The 27,390-nt window shown below is 38.8% G+C and overlaps 1 protein-coding gene and 1 long non-coding RNA gene across 3 annotated transcripts in view; one reads left to right on the top strand and one right to left on the bottom strand.

Annotated features, from left to right (window-relative positions):
- LOC140469631 (protein crumbs homolog 2-like) overlaps positions 1-8,378 on the bottom strand; it is a 184,144-nt gene extending 175,766 nt beyond the window's left edge. For both annotated transcript variants that reach the window (XM_072566321.1, XM_072566322.1), the window contains exon 1: positions 8,160-8,378. In XM_072566321.1, the coding sequence (XP_072422422.1) occupies positions 8,160-8,232 (73 nt within the window). In that variant the 5' untranslated portion in view covers positions 8,233-8,378. The remainder of the gene's footprint in view (positions 1-8,159) is intronic.
- A 34-nt stretch (positions 8,379-8,412) lies between these two features.
- The window catches only part of LOC140469635 (uncharacterized), a 37,981-nt gene continuing 19,003 nt past the window's right edge, over positions 8,413-27,390 (top strand). Inside the window, exon 1 of the long non-coding RNA XR_011956183.1 lies at positions 8,413-8,679. This is a non-coding gene — a long non-coding RNA (uncharacterized lncRNA). The remainder of the gene's footprint in view (positions 8,680-27,390) is intronic.

Raw genomic sequence — 27,390 nt, 5'->3', positions numbered from 1 at the left:
CATGCATCCTCTTGTTGCACTGGAGCCAACTGTCCTTGGGCATTTGCGAGATGGTCTATTGTTGCCAGATTTGGGAAACGCACTTCACCTCTCTCTTCGGGAAAGGAGGCATCACTGAACAGTGTTGCTGGTTATAGCCAGGTCTTCGATATCTCCATATTGTGAGGGTGATGAGCAAGGTTAAATGATGCTCCTGGGTTGGAGAGAGTGAATTGTTGTCCGAGTGTCTTGTAAATATTGCTCCTGGTGTTGGAGGCCCAGAATGTCCTGGTGGGATTCAGAGCTTCCTGCCTGCCACCTTCATTTGCTGCTCTACCCTCACACGACCATACATAGACCTGAGAACATTACCGCATCAGGAAACCTGAGCCAAGCCTGTGGGGAAAACTTGTTGCTTTTTGGCCTACCTTTATATGCCTGTCTCAAAAGTAGATTCTGCCCAATATGTCTCTCTTCTGGGTTGTTAAAAATAACTAAGTTACTTATTCAAGTATTTTGTTGGGAAAAGCAACCAATGACTACATCGCTTCCTCACCAAACCAGCTGTATGTCTAGAAGAAACATAATATGAAGAAAACAGCCACTGTTCAAGAACTCAGATGTACAACTATGAATCAATACATTTACTCATTGATTTATTATTTATTCCTCAATTTACACCTCTTCAATTTTAGCAATGTAAGTCTTCTCTTCCATTATTTCCAGGGATCCTACATCTCCCTGTTCTTTACTACTTTGCTAATTACAGTGTGCCTTTGAGTGTCCTTGGATGTGTCATTTCTCTATTCCTGTTCTCCAAGCCTCTTGACTTGTGTAACCATTTAGTCTTCTGTACAAGTACATTCCCATTGCTGTATGCCATTGTTCCAACACCCAGGATTTCTCAATGTTCCTGCTCCCAGTGAACAATGTCCTGAATTCGCTGGAATCATTTTACCCACGGAACAATCCAGCGTATGATCTGAAGTATTAACTGGTTTTACACATCATGAGCTTGCTTTCTTAGACAGTTCACATTTTGAAACAGTGTTTTGTTTTAAAAATAGGCTGATTGCAACCTCTCGAAAATGATATTTGAAGTCGGTGTGCCAACCCTCTCTACTCATTTCTTCTCATTTTTATATCCCTCCCTATCAGCCCAAAGTTGGGTTATTTCACTTTACATTATTAGACTGTGGATGTTCTATTCAAATTTGAAAGGTCAGAAGTTTTACAATAAATTTCTTAGCATTTGACATTTCTAATACAGTTCCCTTTTACCCCAAAATGTGTTACAGGTTTAAAAAAATCAAAGCTTGTAAGTGAACTTTGGCTTATCAATAACTGAATATACATGCATTAGAAAATCATTTCTTTACTGAAAAAAACTGTGTTAATGCATTTCTAGCATTGAGTGGATCTGGAAGACAAAAACACGTGAGAGTGCGAATGGATCACCGTAGCAACCTGTTAGATTCAGAAGTCTGAATTTTATCTTGCTCATGGACTAACACTCCACGCTGCACACACAACCGTAGCATGTACAAAAATGTTTCAAGTCTCAACCTGGGACTGCTCATTCTGATGCTACCCCCTCTGACTTAATGCTCCAAAAGGCTAGTGAAAGCTAAAACATCTGATTTTTCAAACAAAATAGTTTGCCTGTCAGTGAAAGTCTGAACACCAGGGATTTTCAACAGAGCAAAGGTCTCTACTGTGGAATATTACCCCACCCCCTTACTATGAAGGTGGGAGAACTCAGGAGTTTGATAATTTCTTGATGCAAAACTTGTGATTTCATAAACATTTCACACATTCTAAATAAAGTACTTCAGTCTCACTGATACCTGCCCTTTCCACTTGCTGATACTATTGTAAGATTTGCAAATTTTTCATTTAAAGCTGTATTATGAAAAACATGATTGGCAGTTATATTATCAGACAATTGCTTGATGTGCTTAGCATTCCACTTTAAAAAGTATACGCTCTTCATATAACTGGCAGGTATTGTCTTGTCACACAATCGTGAGACTTCAGAAAAATCATCAACAAAGAGGAGGATGCAGATCTCTGCCTTGCACTGACAGTAGTCTGTTATTTATAGTGAAAATAGATCAGTTTTGATATATGGAGTTCTCATTGCCTCCCTTATGATAAATTGCCTGATTCCACTCCTTTATTTGGAAATTGATGGAGTTAAAACAGTTCCTTTAACAACTTTTAATAAACAGACATTTTGAGAAATTATTCAGATATCGAAAGCTTCCATAAGTACCTTCTTACATACCATCCTCACAGTTACACCTCTATGGAGAATATGATAAGAGACCCCACCCCATTTAGATTGTTCTGAGATCTCTTTGGCTGTGTTCTAATGTGCCCCATTATTTTGTAATGTCATATACAGGGCCCAATGTTAAATGATCTTGTAACCTAATATTATGGAAGAGAGTGGCATTGCTGGTGATTTAACCAATGAGAAAGAAGGAGTTGATGAGTGTTACTCACTTCAATCACCAGTAACTGTAGACATGTACAATGCTGGCCACAATACACAGAATAGACAAAAAGAATCCAGCCTGTACAGAGCTCGACAGAATACACTCAGACCAAACTTTGATGATTATTATTTTTCCCGCATTGATTCATCCTTATTTATAATGTAAAAATGTTAGAGAAAATTAAGTAAACTTTCATCAACTAAAACCAATAAATACAGTGAAAATATTGCAGATGCTGGAAAACTGAAATAAAACCTGAAAGTGCTGAAGAATATCAGCCAGTCTGTGGAGAGAGAAGCAGAGTTAATATTTCAAGTCCAATATTGACCCTTTGGAACTTTGGTGTTCAAAAGAAGAGTCACATTGGGTCTGTTTGTCTCTATCAGACCTGCTGAGATTCTCCAGCATTGTCTATTTCTGGAGCCAATATATGCCTCATCCCCTGACAGTTTCCAGCCAAATATGTCTTTGTCTCTCACAATCTCATCCTAATATGGATCTGAATTTTTCTGATAATCTAGCGTCAATATATGCCTTATTCGCTGGCTTACCAATCATCATGTACCTGACTCCCTCATGATCTAGAATGATGTTGATTTGGTAATCTAGAACAGTTATGTGCCTGATTCCCTGATGATTGTGTTTCAGGATCTCTTAATTCGCAGGTAATGTAGAGCGAGGACATGTTATTCTGACAATTAGGAGTTGACATGATTCTGGCTTTCTGAAAGTCTAAAGGCAGTTTACGAAGAACCCTACGATATTACACATTTGATCCCTGGAACCTAGAGGTGGTGTATTGGCTTGGTTCAGTATATCTTTATATCCTTGCTGGTTTCAACATAGCCATGTTTTGGAAAATATGAACATTGATTTAGAAAACCATATCCCACACACTACATCAGCTAATCTAAAACTCATTAGCTGAGTCACTGTCCTCAACCAACCAGCACCAAGGCACTCTTCAGTGATGCTCATTGGATTCTGGTTTGTACTCCTTGGTCTGAGACAAGTTATAGCATTATTGCCCATGTCTGAAATGAATTAGCTCTGAACAGAAGGATGATCAGATTTGTGATCCTCCTGCTCTCAGTATAAGTCTGAATAGTTCACTTACTGAAACCAAAGGAGAGAGAAATGTAAGTAATAATAGAGGGAGCTGTTAAAAATGTGAACATGTGAAACATAAATATTTTTCACATTTTTAATAGAAGACATTTTCAGTTTAATCATGGATCTGGATTCTTTCATGGAGCTCTCCTCTAAGTGGAGAGTTGTGGATAATTCTCAGCCATAGGAAAACACTGGAACTTGCTCCACCTAAAAAAGCTCTCATTTCAGAACTGAATGATCAATGGTGAAAATGAATTAATATAGCTTACAAAGTGACTACTTAAACAAAAATACTTGGCAGAAATAGATTAATTTCTCTCTCGGTGTAGTGCCTTTCTCAAGTATCCTTTTCGTCCTCTTTCATTTCTGCTTCACGGTGAAGGACTAAACTATTCTGAAAATCAACATGTCTATTGCTGTTACCAAGTGTAATTATGGACACAAATGCTCCACCACACACAAAATATTCTGCACTGTATCTGTAGTTCTATTTAACATTCATTAGCAGCAGTGTGTTCTATCTACAAGATGCACTGCAGAAATTTGCCAAGGATCTTTAGATAGCTCCTTCCAAACCCATGACTACTTGCATCTTGAAGGACAAGGGCAGCAGATACATGAGAACACCACCACCAGCAGATTCCCTTCAAGCCACTCCCCATCCTGACCTGGAATTCCTTCAGTGTCCTTGGTCACTGGAATTCCATCCCTCACGGCATTGTGGGTCCACCTTCAGCCATGGACTGCAGTAGTTCAAGAAAGCAGCTCACTACCACCTTCTCAAAGGCAACAAGGGATAGGCAATAGATGCCAGTCCAGCCAGTGATGCCCACATTCCATGCGTGAATTAAAAAAATGCTGTCCAATTAATTTTAATGCTGTTTCAGAAATCAGGTGCAAACACATTCTTGGTGTTTGATAGTTTTGTTTTCTGCAAACTTCTTTAATATTCAGTGATTTTGTAGTGTAAGGACTTAGTAACATATGGAATGTTCCCATCAGGCAGAATTCTGATGCTTTTACTATCGAGCTAGTTGGAGCTTTAAACCAGATATTATGCTAAGTTCTCTGCCACATGGTGCAGTAGAGTCAAGGGTGCCATTGAGGACATCTCGTCCAGACTGGAACATTCTCATTTGCCAAACTAGAAATGTATTAATCCAGGGGTGAACTAATGATTCAGTGGGAAAGTACAGGTCGTTCTGCTGTAATGTGCATTTTGATTAGATTAGATTACATTACATTACAGTGTGGGAACAGGCCCTTCGGCCCAACAAGTCCACACCGACCCGCCGAAGCATAACCCACCCATACCCCTACATTTACCCCTTACCTAACACTACGAGCAATTTAGCATGGCCAATTCACCTGACCTACACATCTTTGGACTTTTGTTAGCGTGAATTCACTGTAACACGATTGACAAATTGGGGACATGGTTTCGACAGCAGAAACTTTTTACATCACCAGCACTTTTAATGCTTTTTCCAAAGTGCAATTTTTCTATAATGCGGGGTCACACAAGATCGTGTTATAGAAGAACTACCTGTAGTATCATTGAATTTTATTCATAATGTCATCAAAATGGAAATGTGACTTTTCATTCTAATACCTAATAGAATAAAATAATTTCATATAATTTCAGTTGTTCTCTCCATTTTTGGGTTCCCTCTCTCATGGATCATTTCCAAAGGACAGATAGATGACCTATTCCAATGTTAGTCATGACTGTTCTGACAACTAGAACAACTTTCAATCAGTGAGAATTAATGTGTCAATGAGCCATATGGCAGGAGACCATTTAAAAGTTCAAAGCCTGTGTTGAGTGAGTGCTAAAAGCTACTAGCAACACTCATTACAGAGATGTAATTGTAAAAACAAACTGCTGTTGCATCACGTAGCTTGAAAATTTCAAATTTCTAAGTGAAGAGATAGTTTTGTTCAGTTATTAATATCTAGTTTTGTAGTTTTCATTAGAATCATTTCCTTCACTTGATAAAATAATGTTTCAGATGTAAAGTGATGAGCTTGAATAAGATCCCATCAGCTTCAAATTTCAAAGAGGAACTATTGCTTTATTATCAACCATGGTGTAAATCTAACACTTAGTTTACTTTTTAAAAAGAGATTGTTGCAATGTTTTTAAAAGAATACATAAAATAATGAAGTTCACTCAATTAACAGTGATTACTGTCAACAGAAATCAAGTTCTTTATCTTGAGTAAACAGTGAAAAAAGTTTGAATTCAATAACGACTCTGGAGTTAAGAGTCTAATGAAGACTCTGAAACCATCACCAACTGTTAGAAAAACCTATCTGGTAAGCAATGTAAAGAAGGTTCATTTACAGCTTCATTAGAAATTAATATTTGCTCCACACCAAAGAGTTTTGCTTTAAAATGCAAATTTGATTGAGAAATGTAGAAACATTGCTTTCAGAACCCTAGGTGTTCCACAAACAGACAAATTTTTCTAAAGGCTTGGCTAAGTCCATAGGCAATGCTGCTTCCAGTGTCTGTGGAATTAATAAATTCTGCAGACAGTAGCACACAAGAAGCAGAAATCCAATGACACACACTGAAACTCAATTTGGAGTACCAGCCAAACACAGCAGCATTGAAATCCTAACAATCACCTATCAGACATAAAGCACCACAGCTAGCCTGAAAGCAGTTTGAAGTCTTGTGCATTCAGTGTTGGCAAATTCTTCTGTTTCCCATAGCAACAGTTAATTGAAAAACAGTGACGTGGTTTGAGACGAAAGAATAGGAAAGCCCCACTGCATTCTTAGCTAATGAAGCAACCAGGAATATTTAAAGCCATCTTCAAATAATACACTCCTCTCCACCCCTACAGGATAAGTATATTTCTTTTGCACACAACAATTTGTGCATTAAGTAACCGTAGAGACCACAAGTGTTCAAGTTCAGAGGACCAAATTTGGCTTTAGTTTGTATGAATGTTGGCAATAGGATCCACATGTTCACTGTAACATACATTTTCAAGAGATAAATATGTTCAAACTGTTGTGAATTACAGAAAAAATAGTTATTTGAAATGCTGTTGAATTCAACAGTTGAACAAATTTTATCAACTGACTTAGACCATGATCAGCCATTTACGGATCCCAAGACAGAGCTCAAATTAGGAGATTTATATACGTCACTGGCCTTGATCTGGGTAGAACCAGCACAGGATCTGCGACATGAACAAATAGAGCTGGTTAAAAGCACAGGCAGAGGTCACAAGAAACAGTCCTAATGGTAACATTCATCTGGCACTGCCATCTGGCCCACTCAATGTCAGAATCATCAACAGCTAACCTTTCAGACAGAAGAAGAAGATTATATTCTTTCAAATGTCATCTGCAGTTTCTGAAACGGTTCCACTGTAGCTATAACTTAAAGCCTATAACTAATTGATTTCCGACATCATCCACATGCATCCAGGATTAATGCTTCTGCTTCCATTGCAAGTATTTATTAACTTTTTGCAAAATGTTAAGAAGATTAATGAAATTAAAATGGGTGACTCATGACAAATGTAAACTTAAACATCTATATAACTTCAAAATTACACTGAAGAAACCATTCTAATGGGCTAATGAAAAATATCATTTAGAGGAGAAACTTGAATAACAAAATAGCTGATAAACAACTGGTACGAAACCCCTTCCCGACTTTCCTAGTCACCTTCCCTATCATTGATTATTTTACTTAAAGCAATGCGAGAAAAGATTACACCTTTAAGCCCAATGTAATTTCTGAAGTCTTTTGCACTTTTTTTAAACTGGTAATTCCTTTTTTATGCTTATCTTACAGCCAGAGCCATGTACCCAATGTGACTTTTCTGACTACTTAATTGGGTTTAAAATATTAAACCTAGACATTACTGTTCCTGATGAATTTGTATTCCACCACAAAATAAACAAGTTACTTTTATGACAGTCTGTCTGAACATCTCAATTGAAACTGGTACCAGTGTGAACTAATTCTTAGTCTTAATATTGAAGGAAACCATGAAATGTGTAGGTATACGAACAGAGAATTTCCTGTTATCTTGCAGTTTCAAATATAACTGTGACCAACTTGCAATCCATCCAGAAAGTGCAGTGAATTATTATAGTGTAATTATCAAACACTGCTAACTGGTGTAACTATGGTTACTGCAAGAAAATGCCAGTGAACTGCTTTTGTTTCATAGGTTCAGAAGTTAAGCAGCTTAAATTCACTTAAAATTAAATGTAAGTTATGGTAAATAGGACAACAGCCTTGTTTGAAAATCAAATGATCAGATAAAATTCAAAGTTGATTTTCAAATGTAGTTTTTAAGTATTATGTATTACTCCATACAGACAGGCACAGCACAAAGGATTCAGCTCACATGATAACAAAATACGAATAGCTCTCCAACAATCCAGCTTAGTGCTTTGGATATAAAGACCACGTTGATTGAGTTAAGCCAGTCTATTCCTGGCTGCCTCAATAGGCAGTTACTCTGTCAACTAAACTTTAGATCATGGTGTTAGTGAAGAAAGTTTAGTACAAAAGACTGACAGCTAACCTACCCCAAATGAAGAGGAACAGCAGAATCAGCTCAGCAGAGAGCTGAAAATGGGAAGAAGTTCTCTCTACTTCCATGGTTACTGAAGCATGCAGCCTAGAGATTCTGTGTAAAACTATTTGTAGCAGCTCCCACGGTCATCTGCCTCTGCAGCATGTCCTTCGAAAACTGCCTACGAACTGATGAGAAGAACATCACAGGCACTCCATGCTCTGTCACTTCTGTGAACACCAATGATGCTCTGCCCCTGTCCAGTTCTCCAAGCTTTACTCAACTCGTTACAGCATGTTGTAATATATGGTCTGGAGTTCTGAACTAGACTGGGCGTGGATTAACTCTGTCTTGATTACTGATGCCTCAACAACTGAATCTCTAAGTATTCTTGTAGCCTTTAACAACAAGAAATCTTCATAGCACAAGGATTCCGAAACCCTCTCGTCTGTGAATCTTTAGAGAATTAACTAATTTAACTGCTAACGGTGTAACTTCAAAATTGTAATCTTCAACTGATATTTTAAAAAAAGGTACTACCTCGAAGGTAGGATGGTATCACCTAATCCTTTAATGTACTGATTATCGAAATAGCCAATTGTTTAGTACAATATTGTTGGATAGTGAATCAAACTTTATTCAAGGTTTAAGATGGTAATATTGAAAGCTCCTTTTTTATTATCAGTGAAGGATTTTTTATAAAACAGAGCAGCTCTTCATTTTGGATTGCTTTTGTTAATTAATTCTTTATTCATATTTTATAAAGTCAGTCTATATTTTCATCGACAGTACTTTTGGGAGTTTTTACATTTTTACAGCTAGGTTCCTTGTCCTGAATTACTGGCACTAAGATCAGTGCAGGGCAAAGGGTTAAAGCAACATTTTTGATCTTGACTTTGCCTTGAAATTAATTGTAAATTGAGAGTGTCCTGCCTACTAGTAGTTGTATTGGTTGAGGTTATTCCCATTATAGCTAGTTATTGGGTTTCTGTGTTGGATAGGACATTTTTGCTGGGATTTTCTGAACTATTTTCCCTGAAAGTTCATTATTGACTATGGTCTATCTGTAACAGTGTGTTTGTGTTGCAGGGTGATGGGTGTCATGTGTTGCCTCATGATGGGTGTGATTATGTGTTGCCTAGCAATGGGTGTGTCCATGTATTGCCTCACGATGGATGTGTTGTGCCACGTATTAAAGGTGATATAAATCACATTGGAGAAGTTATTATTTTCAACATTATTACAATAGTATTATGTAGTTTTCTCTAGAACGATGGTGAAAGCTTGCTATCATATGCTCACAGTACTCTGTACTCACAGAGGACACCAAACTGCCACAATATTTATTTTCCTACTCTATTTAAATATGTGTTTGCTAATTCAATTATCTACTAATTAGTAATCCCACATTAATTGACTCTTTATATAGTGAAAGATTCTACCTACTGAAATGCTATCATGGCAAAAAGGGAATCTTTTTTTAAAAAAATTATACCCAAAACCACAGGTTCTAACAATGCAGCACTCCCACAGAACTCCAATGAAGTGTCATGTTCGATTTCAATCTCAAATCCTGAACTAGGGTTTGTAACCAGAGGCAATAATCCTACAAATAATTTAAATCTGCACTATGTTTAACGAGATGGGATTGCTTCTGGGGTGTGTTGCTGATTGGAATCTGGTTTCAGTTCATGATGAGATAGTGTTGTGGTCAGTGTTTGGGCTAGTAGTGGGATGGACAGTTTTGTCTGGTAGGTCTGGAAAAGCACAGCAGGTCAGGCAACATCTGAGGAGTAGGAGAATCAATGTTTTGGGCAGAAGCGCTTCATCAGGAACATTATTTGTGATGAAGGGCTTATACCCAAAATGTCAACTCTCCTGCTCCTCAGATGCTGCCTGACCGGCTGTGCTTTTCCAGCGCCACACTTTTTGACTTGATCTCCAGCAACTGCAGTCCTCACTTTCTCCAAGGCCACAGTATTGTAAAGTATTGCATGCAGTTCTAAAATCCACATTATAGAAGCGATGTGATGGCACTGGAGTAAATTTATCAGGCTATCACTTGGGTTTCAGAGTTTTATTATGAAGTAAAAATGGATAGACGAGGCTTATTTTCCTTGGAGCAAAGGAGGCTAAGGGGGGAGATGTTATTGAGATGTATAAATTTATGAGGACTATAGATAGCAAGGTACTTTTTTCTCCTGATGGAGGGATCAATGACTGGGAACATAGATTTAAGGGAAGGGGACGGGAGGTTAGAGGGATTGAGAGGAAACATTTTTTCACTTTGAAAGTGGTAGGAATCTGGAACTCACTCTCTACAAGGGACGTTGAGGCAGAAATCGTCATTACATGGATGGCATGGTGGCTCAGTAGTTAGCACTGCTGCATCACAGCACCAGGGTTCCAGGTTCGATTCCAGCCTCAGGCGACTGTCAGTGTGGAGTTTGCACATTCTCCCCGTGTCTGCGTGGGTTTCCTCCGGGTGCTCCGGTTTTCTCCCACAGTCCAAAGATGTGCAGGTCAGGTGAATTGGCCATGCTAAATTGCCCATTGTATTAGGTGCATTAGTCAGAGGGAAATGGGTCTGGGTGGGTTACTTTTCAGAGGGTCAGTGTGGACTTGTTCGGCCAAAGGGCCTGTTCCATGCTGTAGGGAATCTAATATAATTTAAGAAGTATTTAGTTTAATTTAAGAATTATTTAAGAAATATAGCCTTGTGAAGGTGTACAAGGCTATAGGAAATTGAATTTAGATAGTTAGGTGCTGATTTTGACTGGCACAGACTCAATGGCACAAATGGCCTTTTTCTCCCTGCTGTAAACATCTATGATGCTAGAACTGTTAATTAAATCCAGTTTTACACCAGACAATTCTCTGGATGGTCTTCACAGACCTTTGTCCATCTTACAAGAGATTGGGAGATTTTTCATTATGAAGTGGGAATTGTTTTGCCATTGGAAACCATAAAGATGAAAAATATTGCATTTTTAAGGGAAGATGAATATTGAAAACTAAGGATAATACTGGGGAAAGGGAGAGAGTAGGGCAATGGTATTTTGGATTGCAGTTGTGGAAATGATTCATCAAAGCACTTGTGTGTATGCAATCTACCAAAGTTCTCCTTTTCTGGTGCAAACATCTCTGATTCTATAATTAGCTGCTGTTCCAATCTGAACTGTAGAAAGGACATAAGTAGAATGGTCATTTTTGATCAAATTATTACGAAGTTTCTTTTACACAGTCTGCTACAAACACAATCTCCTGTGAAATTCATTCAGCCCTATCACTTGACAGAACTTTGAGGTCCTGTGCAAGATAAAAGCAAAATCAGACAGCTAGGGATATAAACATATAAGACCATAAGACCATAAGACATAGGAGTGGAAGTAAGGCCATTCGGCCCATCGAGTCCACTCCGCCATTCAATCATGGCTGATGCGCATTTCAGCTCCACTTGCCAGCGTTCTCCCCGTAGCCCTTAATTCCTCTAGACAACAAGAACCTATCAATCTCGGCCTTGAAGACATTTAGCGTCCCGGCTTCCACTGCACTCCGTGGCAATGAATTCCACAGGCCCACCACTCTCTGGCTGAAGAAATGTCTCCGCATTTCCGTTCTGAAATGACCCCCTCTAATTCTAAGGCTGTGTCCACGGGTCCTGGTCTCCTCGCCTAACAGAAACAATTTTCTAGCATCCACCTTTTCAAAGCCATGTATTATTTTGTACGTCTCTATTAGATCTCCCCTTAATCTTCTAAACTCCAACGAATACAATCCCAGTATCCTCAGCCGTTCCTCATATGCTAGACCTGTCATTCCAGGGATCATCCGTGTGAATCTCCGCTGGACACGTTCCAGTGCCAGTATGTCCTTCCTGAGGTGTGGGGACCAAAACTGGACACAGTACTCCAAATGGGGCCTAACCAGAGCTTTATAAAGTCTTAGTAGTACATCTCTGCTTTTATATTCCAACCCTGAAGTATGAATAAAGATTGGATCAGTTAGGATGATATTCAGTGGATTTAGAAAAATAAGGGAGATCTCACAGAAACCTGCAAAATTCTAACAAATCTAGACAGGGTAAATGCAGGAAGGATGTTCCTGATGACCAGGGAGTCCAGAAGCAAGGGCAACACTTTATGGCCATTCAGGACTGAGATGAGGAAACATTTCTTCGCTGTTGAGCCTTGGAATTCCCAGCATTCATTGTTTTCAAGAAGGAGTTGGATATTGTTTTTAGGGCGAAAAAGATCAAAGGTTATGGGGCCAAAACCAGAACAGAATTGGATGATCAACCATGAGCATATTGAATGACAGAACAGGCTCAAGGAGCCGAATGACCTACTCCTGCTCCTCTTTTTTATATTCACTCGTGGGGCTTGGAATCTTGGCTGACCAGCAATTATTGGCCAACCCTAGTTGCCCTTGAGAAGCTGGTGGTGGGCTGCCATCTTAAACTGCTGCAGTCCATCTGCTATAGGTTGACCCACAATGCCCTTAGAGAGGGAATTCCAGAATTTTGACCCATATATTTCCATGTCAACATTTGAGCATCACAAAAAGAACCGTGAATGTCAAAACCTAAAATAAAAATAATAGTTTCTGGAAATATTTAATATCTGAAGCATTAATGTTTTTTCTCCCTCCCCATGTGCTACTTGGCCTGTTGAGTATTTCCAGCATTTTCTGTATTTATAATTAAAAATTAATACAGTGCCAATATTCTGTCACAAAATCTTATTTTCCTCTTTAACAAGTGCTGTGGTTAAGAATGGCAATCTGTGAATAGATTAAAGGTTGACTGACTCACAGAGACCAATGAATGCATCATGGGTTTTCACCTTATGGGCATGATGTGATGTGTGGAGTCCCACAGGGATCTCTGTTGGGTCCTCAACCTTTTACAATTTCAGTCAATGACTGTGATAAGGGAGCAAAGGTATGGTAGCTAAATTTGCAGATGACACCAAGATTGATAAGAAACTAGTTTGTAAAGGTGACAAAATTTGCAGACTGATATAGATAGGTTGACCGAGGGGCAGAACTCTGGCAGATGGAGTATAATGTTGGCAAATGTGAAGTTATTCACTTTAGCAGGAAGAATGCAAAACCAGGGTATTATTTAAATGAAGAATGACTGTAGAATTCCAAGGTGCTGAGAGATTCATTTGTTCTTGTGTATGAATCACAAAATATTAATATGCAGGTACAAGGAGGCGAATGGGATGTTATCCTTTATTCTGAGAGGAATTAAAGAAGTTAAGATATTGTGTTTCAGTTACATAGGACATAGATGAGACCAAGTCTCAAATACTGAGTGCAATTATGGTCTCCTTACTTAAGGAAGGATGTAACTGCACTGAAGGCAATTCAGAGGTTTACTAGCCTGGAATGAGCAAGTTGTTTTTTGAGGATAAGTTGGACAGGCTGGGCTTGATTCACTAGAGTTTAGAAGAGTCAGTTGGGATTGATTTGATTGAAGAGTTTGAGATCCTGAATGATCTTGACAAGCTGATTATGGAAAGGATGTTTCCTCCTGTCGATAATTCCAGAACTAGGGGCACAGTTTTAAAATTAGGCCTTGCCATTTTTGGACAGAGATTAGGAACTTTTTTTTTCTCTCAGAGGTAATGCAGCTTTGGAACTCTCGGCCTGAAAAGGTGGTGGAGGTTCTGTGTAACAGAAGCATAACATCTTTACTTTGATCTTTAATTCCTCTCATAGTAAAGGATAGCATCCCATTAGCTTCTGGTACACGCCATTCCTGCAAACTAATATTTTTAAGTCAGAGGTGGACAGTTTCTGGTTAGGTCTGGAAGTGGATAGGTTCTGATTAGATCAGGAGATTCAAGGGGCTTTTCGATAGATAGGAGTGTGAAATTTGAAACACAAACAGATCAGTCATAAGCGTATTGACTGGCAGAGGAGACTGAGCCTGGTTGGCCTATTTCTGTTCCTATTTCATATGTTTATAGAGTCATAGAGATGTACAGCATGGTTTATATGTTTGTTCGTAAGTGAATCACTCTGTTTGGAAGCTGAATAGTAAAGACCCTGGCTGGAACATCTGGGCCACAGTGTTGAACACTTTTCCCTGTTACTAGTTTTGCATTTAAGAGGCTCCCAAGCCCAGGGAAAGTTGCCCCTACACATCTTGTGTCCATGTCAAAAGAAAAATTATGTTTGCGCCTGAAAACTAGCTATCTGAATCCAATTGGCTCTTTGTTTCAAAATTCTCAAATTTTAAAGATTTTCATAGTAACCACTGTGAATCTTCAACTTCTAATTTGCAATTTTCAGATTTTGTTATTAATGAAATATTTTTGGAGGGCATAGGTTTAGGGTGAGAGGGGAAAGATATAAAAGATACCTAAGGGGCAACTTTTTCACCCAGAGGGTGGTACGTGTATGGAATGAGCTGCCAGATGAAGTGGTGGAGGCTGTTACAATTACGACATTTAAAAGGCATCTGGATGGGTATATGAATAGGAAGGGTTTGGAGGGATATGGGCCGGGTGCTGGCAGGTGGGTCTAGATTGGGTTGGGATATCTGGTCGGCATGGACGGATTGGATGGACGGGTTGGACCGAAGGGTCTGTTTCTGTGCTGTACATCTCTATGATTTTATGACTCTATAATTTCCATTTTAAAAATCATTTCAGTTATGTTTGCACCATTTGCATCCCAGTAGAATCATTCCCTCAGTAAATTTCTATTCTATAGGGAATAATCAATACACTCAGTACGAACAGAATAAAGGGAAATAATCATTAGTCATGAGAAAGCATTGACTTTACTGCTGCTCTAGGACCCTTTTGCACAAAAGTTTGATCAATTCTTTTAATGCCTCCTTATTTGGTTTGGTGTCTAGTTTTGTCTGAACATGCCTCTGAAGCAGTCCAGGTCCAAATGCAGCAAAGTCTGGACAATATCTAAGATTGGGCTGAGATGTTGCAAGTGTGACTCAAGTCACACAAGTGCCAACAATAGCCACCTCTAACAAGAGAGAATTAAACCATCACCCCTTGACATTCGATGACATCAATTATCCTACATTATCAACATCCTGGAGTTTACAATTGACCAGAAACTGAACTAGATTAGCCATATGAATACTGTGGATGTAAGACCTGGTTAGAGGAATCCCACAATAAGTAACTCACCTGCTGACTTCCCAAAGCTTGCCCACCATCTACAAAGCACAAAGAGTATGATGGAATACTCCTCATTTGCCTGGATGAGTCCAGCTCCAACAACACTCAAGAAGCTTGGCACTATCCAGGACAAAGCAGTCAACCTGATTGGCACCACATCCACATACATTCATTCCCTCCACCATCAACGGTCAGTTACAGCAGTATGTACCATCTATAAGATGCACAGCAGGACATTACCAAAGTTCCATGGTTCCAAAGCACAACTTCCATCAAGAAGGACAGGGCATCAAATACATAGGAACACCGCCACCTGCAAGTTCCCCTCCAAACCACTTACCATCCTGTCTTGGAAATATATTATCAATGTCGTTGGGTCAAAACCCTTGAAGTGTATCCCAAATGGCAGTTTAATGTTTCAAGAAGGCAACTCACCACTACCTTCAAAAGGCTGACGAGAGATGGGCAAAAAATGCTGGGCAATCATTGAGACCCATATCCCATCAGTGAATAAAAAACATGTTTGTCCGTTTTTCTATATTAATAAATATAAGTTCAATTGATGATGTAACATGCTAAAAGACTCATTCAGGTTACAGTGTTATTCATAAACTTGTGTTACACTTATTAAAAACTATCTTCAGTGAAAAAGAATTGTGCAAAATGTCTCTCATCCATGCTACATACAGTAATAAGATTAAATTATTTCCAGCATTTGTTTAATTTAACAGTGAACCATAATAGGCAGTACACTGACAAATTATTTGTGTACATATAATTAAGAACAAAGATTTACTGCCAATCTCCATTTAACAGTCCTTAACTTCATTAAAAATAAAAGCATTTGGGAATTAACTTCAGTTTGTCCAATGATGTTAAGTGGCTCAATTCAATGACAACCTATCATTATGTTGTAAAACTATCTGTCATTCATATATAAGCATTCCAGCAGAAATGAATTATGTTTAAAAGTCAAACTTTAGCAAAGATTTAGAATTGATCATATACTTTTGAGTGAAAGAAATGTTTTTGTGCAAATTGCATGGATAGGGTACATCATCAAACAATTTGAGGCTTGTTGTGTGGGAAGGCTGATTACTATAAATGTGAAGTAGCCCAGAATTCCACTGATAATTCAAATATCCAGCTCCTTGCAGTCAGTCATTGTCATTACAACAGTAAATGAGAACTGAAAGCATAACTTTGACATTGAATTATAATGCTGGAGGTGTCGACCCGTAGATTCAGAATTCAACTACACACATCCATTCGGGGTCTCTGCTGAGCTTATGAGAAGGCTGTCAGAGACTGCATGGAAAAGACAGCCTCAACAGAGCAACTGAACGAAAGCTCTTAGATGCTCAAAGCTGTAAGCAAGTATAGTGACAAGTTTCACATGGTGCCTGAGTTTGTGCTCTTGCTCCCACAGAGGGTCAGCTTGGACTTGTGCTTTCATGTTGTAGATACAAAATCAGGACCAAGGGAAGCCATTTTCAAATGAATATTTCTCTTTTTGTGTCAACATTTATTTGATTTTAGCTTTCTTAAGTCAGTGATGTGTTCAGCTTTCATCGAAAGGAACAATGCCTTTATAAAATATTAAAAATCACACAACACCAGGTTATAGTCCAACAGGTTTAATTGGAAGCACTAGCGTTTGGAGTGCTGCTCCTTCATCAGCCATCTAGTGCTTCCAATTAAACCTGTTGGACTTTAACCTGGTGTTGTGTGATTTTTAACTTTGTGCATCCCAGTCCAACACCGGCATCTCCAAATCATTTGTAAAATGTGTTTGGCAAAAGTATATTTTTAGTTAGGTAAACAGAAAGGCTTGTGTTGTTTTTGTCACTTTGATCTTCTTTAATGTCTCCTTACAGTTTCTGGAGTTGTTCTTTCCAAAAATGATTAGGTAGTGGTCTTTATGCACCCGAGATCAATTGTAAATCCAGAATCCACTTTAAAATCCATTTCAGGTCACCTTCCAACTATTCCAGCCAGAACAAGTTGGTTTCCAGATAAGGAACACGTTTTGTGGAGGTTTTTTGCTATAAGAATTAATGCAGGAGCACTTGACTTGCATATATAGAACTGGAAAGAACTTTTTTCACAATTGTGTGTCGGTTTTTTTTCCCACTTTTGCCGGATGATCTCAAGTAAAGACACTGATTCTTTTATCCTGTTGACTGATATCAGTTTAACTTTTAGATGAATCTATTTGGGCCAATTTCTGCTTGAAAGTACCATATGCTGCAGGTACAAAGTGAAGTTCATGAGTCAGGTACAAACCCCATTAAAACAAGAAAAGCTCTATGAATGTGATATTCTTCAATCCGATCTTTAGGACTGCCTGAAGCTTTTGAAGACAGATTCTCTTGCTGATGTTCTTTTTATTGTATCGTGTAAAGTATTTCCTGCAAGGTCGTCTTGCCAGTTTCCAGGTTACAATAATTTCTTTCTTTCTCTCTATCCCTGCTTCACAACATAACTATACCTTTAAAAAATTACTTTCAAAAGTATTAAGAAAATGAGAATACAGTTCTGGAAATATTGATTTTTCTTTTGCTTGGATCTCCTTACTTTCTTAATTTCAGTTCTTGAATTTAAAGTAAATTGCTTAAAATTTTGACTGCAGCTCTGAATTTCTAAGGTTGAAGAGATGAAAGGGAGTAAAAAATCTTTCTGTATTTTATGCCTCAGGTTTCTTCCTCAGAATTTAAAACTACAGTAAGGCAGACGGTGTGGACTTCAGTAAGGCGTTCGACAAGGTTCCCGGTGGGAGACTGGTTAGCAAGGTTTGATCTCACAAAATACAGGGAAAACTAGCTATTTGGGTACAGAACTGGCTCAAAGATAGAAGACAGAGGGTGGTGGTGGAGGATTGTTTTTCAGACTGGAGGCCTGTGATCAGTGGGGTGCCACAAGGATCGGTGCTGGGCCCTCTACTTTTTGCCATTTACATAAATGATTTGGATGTGAGCATAAGAGGTACAGTTAGTAAGTTTTCAGATGACACCAAAATTGGAGGTGTAGTGGACAGCAAAGAGAATTACCTCAGATTACAACAGGATCTGGACCAGATGGGCCAATGGGCTGAGAAGTGGCAGATGGAGTTTAATTCAGATAAATGCGAGGTGCTGAATTTTGGGAAAGTAAATCTTAGCAGGACGTATACACTTAATGGTAAGGTCCTAGGGAGTGTTACTGAACAAAGAGACCTTGGAGTGCAGGTTCACAGCACCTTGAAAGCAGAGTCGCAGGTAGATAGGATAGTGAAGAAGGCTTTTGGTATGCTTTCTTTTATTGAGCAGAGTATTGAGTACAGGAGTTGAGAGGTCATATTGTGGCTGTACAGGACATTGGTTAGGCCACTGTTGGAATATTGTGTGCAATTCTGGTCTCCTTCCTATCAGAAAGATGTTGTGAAACTTGAAAGGGTTCAGAAAAGATTTACAAGGATGTTGCCAGGGTTGGAGGACTTGAGCTATAGAGAGAGGCTGAACAGGCTGGTGCTGTTTTCCCTGAAGCATCGGAGGCTGAGGGATGACCTTATGGAGGTTGACAAAATTATGAGGGGCATGGATAGGATAAATAGACAAAGTCTTTTCCCTGGGGGTGGGAGAGTCCAGAACTAGAGGACATAGGGTTAGGGTGAGAGGGGAAAGATATACAAGAGATCTAAGGGGCAACTTTTACACCCAGAGGGTGGTAAATGTGTGGAATGAGCTGCCAGAGGAAGTGGTGGAGGCTGGTACAATTGCAACATTTAAAAGGCATTTGGATGGGTATATGAATAAGAAGGGTTTGGAGGGATATGGGCCGGGTGCTGGCAGGTGGGACTAGATTGGGTTGGGATATCTGGTCGGCATGGACAAGTTGGACCGAAGGGTCTGTTTCCGTGCTGTACATCTCTATGACTCTGTGACTCTACAGGTTATAGTAATTTACAAATACAACACACAAACTAACAAGTCAGTCAGTACGTATAATTAGAAGAAAGACTTTTTTTTTGTGTAGAGAACTTTCGTGCACATGTTCCTTGAAATAATTTTAGGAATGATGCAGATATTATCCCAGACAGGCCTTTGATAGCTTCTATCAACCTGTCTTTGCCAATATATTTGTGAAGAGAAGAATTGGTGTATTTCTGTAGAGGTCTGTTGTATTATGTGTCTGAAAGAGTTAACGGTAAGGAATGCCATAAGCACCACATGCTATGATTATGTCAGACAAACAAGTGAATCAAGAACAGAAGTAGATAATTTAACCCCTCCTTCAGATCTTTTCGTGTTTCACAAGAGGAAACATATTTTCCATGTCTGCCTTGTCAAGATCCTTCAGGAATGTGTAAATTTCAATCAAATCGTCCCTCACTCTTTTAAACTCCAGTGGAAATAAGCCCAGCCTGTTCAAACAATTCTCATAAGACAATTCACTCATTTCAGGTATCATTCTGTACACAGGTTTCAAGATATAGTTTCATCAATGTCCTCTATAACTGAAGCATATCATTGTTACTTTTTTTAAAAATTACTTTCAAAATAAAGCATGACGTTATCCTCTTCATTCTGTGCTGTCCCTGCATAGTCATAATTTGTGACGCATGCACCTGAACACTTAAATCCTATTGAACTTTGGAATTCTGCAGTTATTCTCCATTTTGAGTACTACTGTACTTTTTTTATTTTTCATGCCCAAATGAATAGCTTTATATTTCCCCACATCTGTTAGGCTTTTGCCTACTCACTTAACCTACCTATAGCCTTCTGCCACTTCTTCATCTCTTCTTTTTAACATACTTTTCTACCTATCTTGGTGTCATTTGTGAATTTATCTCCCATATCTTTTCACCCCTTCCCTAAATCTTAGATGCAAGTTGGAAAAAGATAATGCCCCAACACATGCAGAGATCCCTGTGCAGTTGTCACATCCTGTTGCCAGAACAGAGACCATCTTATGCATATGTTCTATTTTTGGCCAACCAGCCAATCCTCTATCCATGGCAGTATGTTACTCACTATATTGTGAACATTAATTTTCTGCAATAATCTCTGACGTGACATCTTATGAGATACCTTCTGAAAATCCAAGTGCAGTTACTCCACACATGGTGTCTTCCTTTATCTGTATATAAGGATGCAAGTGATAGCAGGTCATGTCTTTTGGTGGCTAGTTGGTGTTGGTGTATCCTGCCTGTCTATCTGATGTAATGTTTATTACAGTCCTTGTAGGGTATTTGTAAATGACATTCAATTTGCTGGTTGTTTGTGTAGGGTCCTTTGGGTTCATCAACCACTGTTTGGATCTGTTGGTGGGTTTGTGAGCTACCATGGTGCCATGGGGAATGAGTAGTCTGAAAATCATTTTCAAGATGTCTTTGATATAAGGTGGTGTGTCTAGGGTTTCTGGGTCTGTTGTGTCTGCTTGTTTGGGTTTGTTGTTGAGAAATCGGCAGACTGTGTTTATTGGGTATCCATTCTTCCAGAATATGCTATGTAGGTATTTTTCTTCTGCTGTTTACTGTTCCTGGGTGTTGCAGTGTGTAGTGACTCGTTGAAGTAATGTCCTGTTGCAGCTCAGTTTGTGGGTGTTGGAATGATTGCTTCTGCAGTTAAGTATTTAGGAACCAAGGACCCAAACACCAGACAGCACCGACTTCATCAGCAAAGACAACATCCTCAAGCTAGTAGACCTGTGCCTCACCATCCACTTTATATTTAATAACAAGACCTACAATCAATGGAACACCATGGGATCACCAATATCAGGGTTCCCAGCAGAAGCAGTAATGCACAGACTCGAACATGTAACTCCTTTGAAGAACTCCAATAAATTGGTATGAACATGATATTCTTTTGATGAATCAATGATGACTCTTCCTGATTGCCTATTGGTTTTCTAAGTGTGCGGCTATAAACTCTAAAATGATCAATTCCAACACTTCCTGCACAATATACAGCATATTAACTTGTGGACAGAGTAGCTTAGGATTCAAAAAAGCAAGACCTAACATCTGTGTCCTCCTCAAACTCTCTTTGATGCTCAAAGCTGTAAGCAAGTATAGTGACAAGTTTCACATGGTGCCTGAGTTTGTGCTCTTGCTCCCACAGAGGGTCAGCTTGGACTTGTGCTTTCATATCAATGTAACTTGTAACTATTTGCAAACATGCAATGACCTATATCTTGTTAACTATAAGAGATTCCTCTAGTTAGACCAAGTTGTGCTTTTTTTCCCATACTTGACCAAACAGTCTGTGGTTTGCTACATTGAAACAGGAGGGGTGTGGGGGGTGGTGGTGGGGGGGAGGGGGGGGAGCATCACCTTCATTACAAACAACTCATCTACTGTAGTGAGCTGACATTCCTTTTACAACATGTTAGGCAGCAGTACAGATTTGCTTTGACTGCTCAGACAACACATGGGTGTGAGCTACGGTGTTCAATCTTTAAACTCAGGTTTAAGTCTCCAATCTAGTCAGCAGCAGGGAAGAATTGAAGATTTAAGAACCCTGCAGAAGAAACTCATGTGGTAACCTTTATCAAGAGAGAATACTCCAAGATTGGTAAAAGTCTTTCAAACCTGACAAGCAATGCTCCACAACAGGAGAGTTAACAACTCCCTAGAGAAGAGGAATTGGTAACTACAGAACAGTTATAGGCTTCATTGTGAGGCAGTAGTGTGTGGGAGCATGACCATGTCAGAGTTTGGTGGTGAATGAACAGACATTGGAGGGTCCATGAATAAAGCTTAAAATCCTACATGGGCTGGGAAAACTTTTAACAGAGGAGTCATCCAGGGTGGAAAAGAAGAGAAGGTAAAAATAGTGTAATTCCTAGATCAAATGTGACTGCCATAGAAAGCAAGCACCATAAGACACAGAAACAGAAGTAAAAGGTCATGAAAGGAAAATTAGTCAAGGTCACGGGGGGGTCATTACAAAGCCATGCAATTAAGTAATAACTCTGGGGAGATTAAAAGTCTAAACAGACTTAGTATAATGGGAACAATAAATTGGGGAGACTTTATTCAGGCCATGAAAAGGCTGGAGAGTCTTCAGAAAAGCTGCAAAGAAGGAAGAAATCATTTATTTAAATTGCAAGGAGCAGGAATCATTCAGTAGAATACTGTTTGAAGTTTTTATTAAGGCTGCAAACAGCATGATTGACACAGTGAAGCTGCAAAAAAAGGAGGACTTTCCCATTTTAACCATGCAGAGTAGGAATTCTCTGTCTCAGCTGTGAGAAGGTGGGAATCCTTCATTTTTAGCTGCTACACATAGGGAAACTCTCCAGTTCAGATCTAGGAGCAGCTGGACTGCTATTATAGCAAAATACAATTCTGATAAGCAATTAAAACATATAGTCACATTAAAAGACATCGTATATTTTGGCAAGAAGAGTCAGTTTCAGCAATGGGTCAATTAAGCTAATGTCCTTTAAGATAAGAAATCTGCTGTCCTTATCTGGTCTGGCCCACATATGACTTCAGGCCAAGGTTGATGTGGTTGACCCTAATCATTATCTGAGCTAGGCTGGCAAGTCTCTGACTGTATCAAACAACTGCCAAGTCTAGAGAAAGGAGTAAAACTGCATGGGCCACCCAGCAGCAAAACTAAGCATTGGAAACAACAATAAGAAATACATCCCTGTCCATCTTGTGAAGTCCTCTTTATTAATTTCTGGGGACATGTGTGTGAATTGAAAGAGCTGTTACACAGATTAGTCAAGCAACTATCTGACAAAGTCATACTCACAGGATCGAACTGTCAAGTTATAACTTTGATGAGAGGTGATGTTGGATATCAAACCCCATTATTCCACGTCATACCAAAAATATAAATGACTTGTAAACCACCAAAATGGTCATTTGTTTCCCAAAGTTGTTGTTATCAGAAACAAAAGAGATCAGGTTTCTTCAATTAACTCAGAAGTAACACATGTATTAAAGGTTCAACCTACTTATGTCCCTTGAATAATTATATCCACAGGCTATGAAAGTTCCACTGAATAAACACTCTAGCACGTATCTCACTAGGGAGGTCATCTAGTCACTCAACTTATCTCACATGATTTCTTGGAAAAGCCTGTTTTTACTCACTGTTCCAAATGACTTTCTGACCCTTTCTGAAAAAAAATCAGACTTCACAGCACTGAAAACCAAAAACTTGTTGACCTGTACTTTAGAATCCAAGTTCTCAAATAAAATAATATATCATAAGCTTGCATCGTTAACCTGTAATAGGTTACTAACACACAATAAACTCGATATCGTCAACTGCAAGAGATACTTCGAGTGAGATCAGAAAATTATTGTCCTTGGCCACCATAGACCAAACAGGTCCTGTCATTTCCTATGTTTGAAAAGGATATTGGCAGCAATCTTCATCATGAGTAGCAGCTCTTACAGTGCAGTGAGCACATGTGCCCATATCAAACGTCTTCCTTCTGATTCCAAACAGCATAATCTTTATTGCTTTCTACTGAATTATATCATGCAAATTCTATGACTAATACAAATTTTGGAGAGAAGGAGTTAAGATACCCTAACGCACCCAATATCAATCCCAGTAAAGATTTATTCAGTATATTATTCACTCATAAATACCACTGTGTTAACGTAGTACATGCTACAGTCCAGCAGAAACCATCCAAAACAGACTAATTTAGAAGTTAAAATGTTATTGATCAACAGGATAAGTAAACTCAGTGATTTGAGCACCAGTAAGAATAGCAAAGTTCAATCATGGTCATAATAGTGAGAAAAGTATAAACTAAAATATTAAACAGCTGTAAAGAAAATCATTCTTTCCTATTCTATACAGAACTGATGAAACGCAAACCATTTCCCCATCATCAATCATTGCATTAGTTTCAGATCATGGAACGCCTTTTAACAAATTGAAGCATATTTGATCTTTGACTACTGCTGGGAGATCTTCTCATCCCTCAGACAGGGAGAAATGCAGGTATAAACAAGTGGTCTGAGTCAGGTCAGATTTTGGAATATTTCAAACCCCTTCAGTTCTTGATAACTCTCACATCAGTATGGCATGACCTTCATCTCCCTCTCTTCTTGTAGGAGAGCTAACGTTCAAACAGGTGCCTATTCCTCTCCTTCTCTGTAAAACACTTAAAAACAAGTACAGGTATATCTGAATCTCACAATTGTTGTAAGTATTCTGCTCATGATAACTTGCATTGTATGTGAATGATATGAAAATAAATGTATTCCTTCAGAAATCTGATTTGCACAGGTAGTTTGCAGGAATGGTTCATGCTATCTCCTAACAATTGAAAATCTATGGGCCATATTAGTCCAAGCCTTTAGTTTGTCAGTAGTACTTAAGTCTGAGGCTAGTTACAGAGGACAAGATTGTTACCTATCCTCTCAAGCAGCTGGATAGGGCAGGAGATAAATTAATTGAGAGGAAAAGCAGCTAGAGAATATGAAATATGATAAAACATAAATTTGTAGGTAATTATATTAACATGAAGATAATAACAGTCTGATTCAAATCATACTCACCTCCCTGTCTTTGAGATCTTAATTATGACCTTAAGATCAGAGCTTCACATACCATATGGAAGCTGCATTGCGAAGGTCAGATTTTGATCCAGGGTCAGGTCTGCATGAGAACAAACCAGCAGTAAGCTTATGGAGAATTACTCAGTAGACCAACTATCTTCTCTTATACCATGCATCACACTATTCCCTGTCTGCTTGCCAGCAGCTGATGTGCATTGCAATTTTTGTCTTTTGATCTATTACATTTTTGTACATTTAAATAGACAATAAACAGACCTGGTCCACTGGAGCAGCTTTGGTCAGCCTCTGAAAACACTGTTTCTGAAAACATAAAGCTAGGACTCATTTCCATTATAGTCAGAGAAAAAAATATAAGTTACATTATTTGCAACTTCATGTGCGAGGGGATTTGCAATGAAAAGAAATAAGAGCTTGCACTTGTATAACCTTTCACAGTCCAAGATATCTCCTGTACAACCACAGCCAATAAAGAACATCTGGAAGTGTACATTCTTACAATGCAGAAACACCTGGCAGCCAAAATGTGCACAGTAAGATCTCACAAGTAACAAATTAATACATGAACAGATAATCTCTTTTTAATGATGGTGGTTGAAGGATTATTGCACTTCAAAACATCAAGATAACTCTTTGTCCTTCAAAAGGTATCATGACATCTAAGACAGCAGACAGAACATTGGTTTAAAATTTCAGCTGAACAATTATAACTCTGTGTAGCATTCCCTCAGTAGCAATTGTGTGCTCTGTCTTCTGTTAAGAGATTTGACTCATACCAGGTACAAAAGTCTCTTTGGCCAGGATTGTTAATTAGGAGCGGGAGCAGCATAGTGCTCCTCAATGGTATGTTAGTGAAGAGCCAAGAACCCTCTGGCCTTCAATTAATGTTCTGTTAAGCTCCTTGAGGAGCTTATTAATGGACCAGGAAGGCCAGCAAACAACTTTCAATTTGCAACCTACCTAATCTCACCAATCTGATGTCTGTTATGGCACAGAATCTGCTGTGTTCAATGCTAGGAGTAATTAATTACATTTCAATGAGAAAGAAAATTGCCACAAAGTGTTTTTTTGTGATATAGGTTTCGGTACCTTACAGTTGGCTGTTTGGTCACCTCTCTGTGCAGTTAGGCCATTAAATGTTTTGCCTACTCTCTGCTAGCAGCAGGCCCCATCATGGCTGCCATCTAACTTTGACAATCATTCTCATCAGCCTGTTCACACACAATGGCAGTAAGTAGAATCATAGAAACTAGGAGCACAGGTAGACAGTTTAGGCTGTCAAATCTGCTCTATCATTCAATATGATCATGGCTGATTCTCTATCTCAATGCCATCTTATCTCTTTCCCTCCACACCCTTTAATACCTTTCATATCCAAAAATTTAACAATCTCTTTCTTGAATATTCTCAACGACCCAATCTCCACAGCCTACTGCATTAGCGAATTCCACAGGCTGACCACCCAGATCCCTTAGTACATTCATATTTCCCAATGTATTACCATTTAAACATTGCTTTCTGTACATCATACCAATATGTATAATGTCATATTTATCCACATTATACTACATCTGTTATGTGTTTAACCACAAACTCTATTTGTCTAGATAACCCTGAAGCCTCCTCGCATCCTACTCACAACTCCCAATCCCATCTAGTTTAGTGTCATCAACAAACTTGGAAATGTTGCATTTGATTCCCTCATTCAGGCCATGTATATACACCATGAAAAGCTGGGGTCCAAGACTGACCACTGTTGCAGTACACCCCTAGTCACCACACACCACCTGGAAAAAGATCCATTTATGCCTACTCTGTTTCCAATCTGTCAACCAATTCTTGATACATGCCACTATATTACCCCAATCCCAGGTACTTTAATTTTGCCTACAAGCCTTTTATATGGGACCTAATCAAAAGCCTTCTCAAAATCAAAATACATCATACTTGTCTCCCTTTTCTAATAATTACATCCTCAGAAAACATCTGGGAATTAGTTAAGCATGATTTCCCTTTTATAAAGCTATGCTGACTTTATCCAGTGCTTTGCAAGTGTTCTGTTGTCACATCACGATCATATTCCCACAGCTGATATTAGGGTAACTGTCCCATATTTCTCTTTATTTTCTCTCTCGTTCCTTTGTTTAAATATTGAGGTTACATTTGCCACATTCCAATCTGGAGAACCTGGTCCAGAGAGTATAGAATATTAAATGAAGATCACCAACACATCTAATGTTTCCAAAACCAAATCCTTTATTACTCTGGGACATAGATTAAGGAAAAGCAATGTGTGAGTGGCACTTAGAAATTGGCTGGGTGTAGGATTCTTAACATGAATTGAAAATCACTCCCTTTAATGCTCTATTGGTCTATTGTTCAAGCCAACACTCCTTCCAGCCCCTGCAGATTGACAGGAGCACGCTCACATGTATCAGGTTTTCTTATCTGATACTATTAACATGGCACAGATATTTCTCAGTTTAGGGCCTTTTGCCAGAAAAAGAGAGGAGAATTGAATGTGAGTGTGGATGTTTTACCTAGCC

The sequence above is a fragment of the Chiloscyllium punctatum genome, chromosome 49 (genome assembly GCF_047496795.1).
Source record: "Chiloscyllium punctatum isolate Juve2018m chromosome 49, sChiPun1.3, whole genome shotgun sequence".
NCBI lineage: Eukaryota > Metazoa > Chordata > Chondrichthyes > Orectolobiformes > Hemiscylliidae > Chiloscyllium > Chiloscyllium punctatum.
The sequence above is the reverse complement of the archived record's forward strand: the minus strand, read 5'-3'. Positions and strand labels throughout refer to the sequence as shown.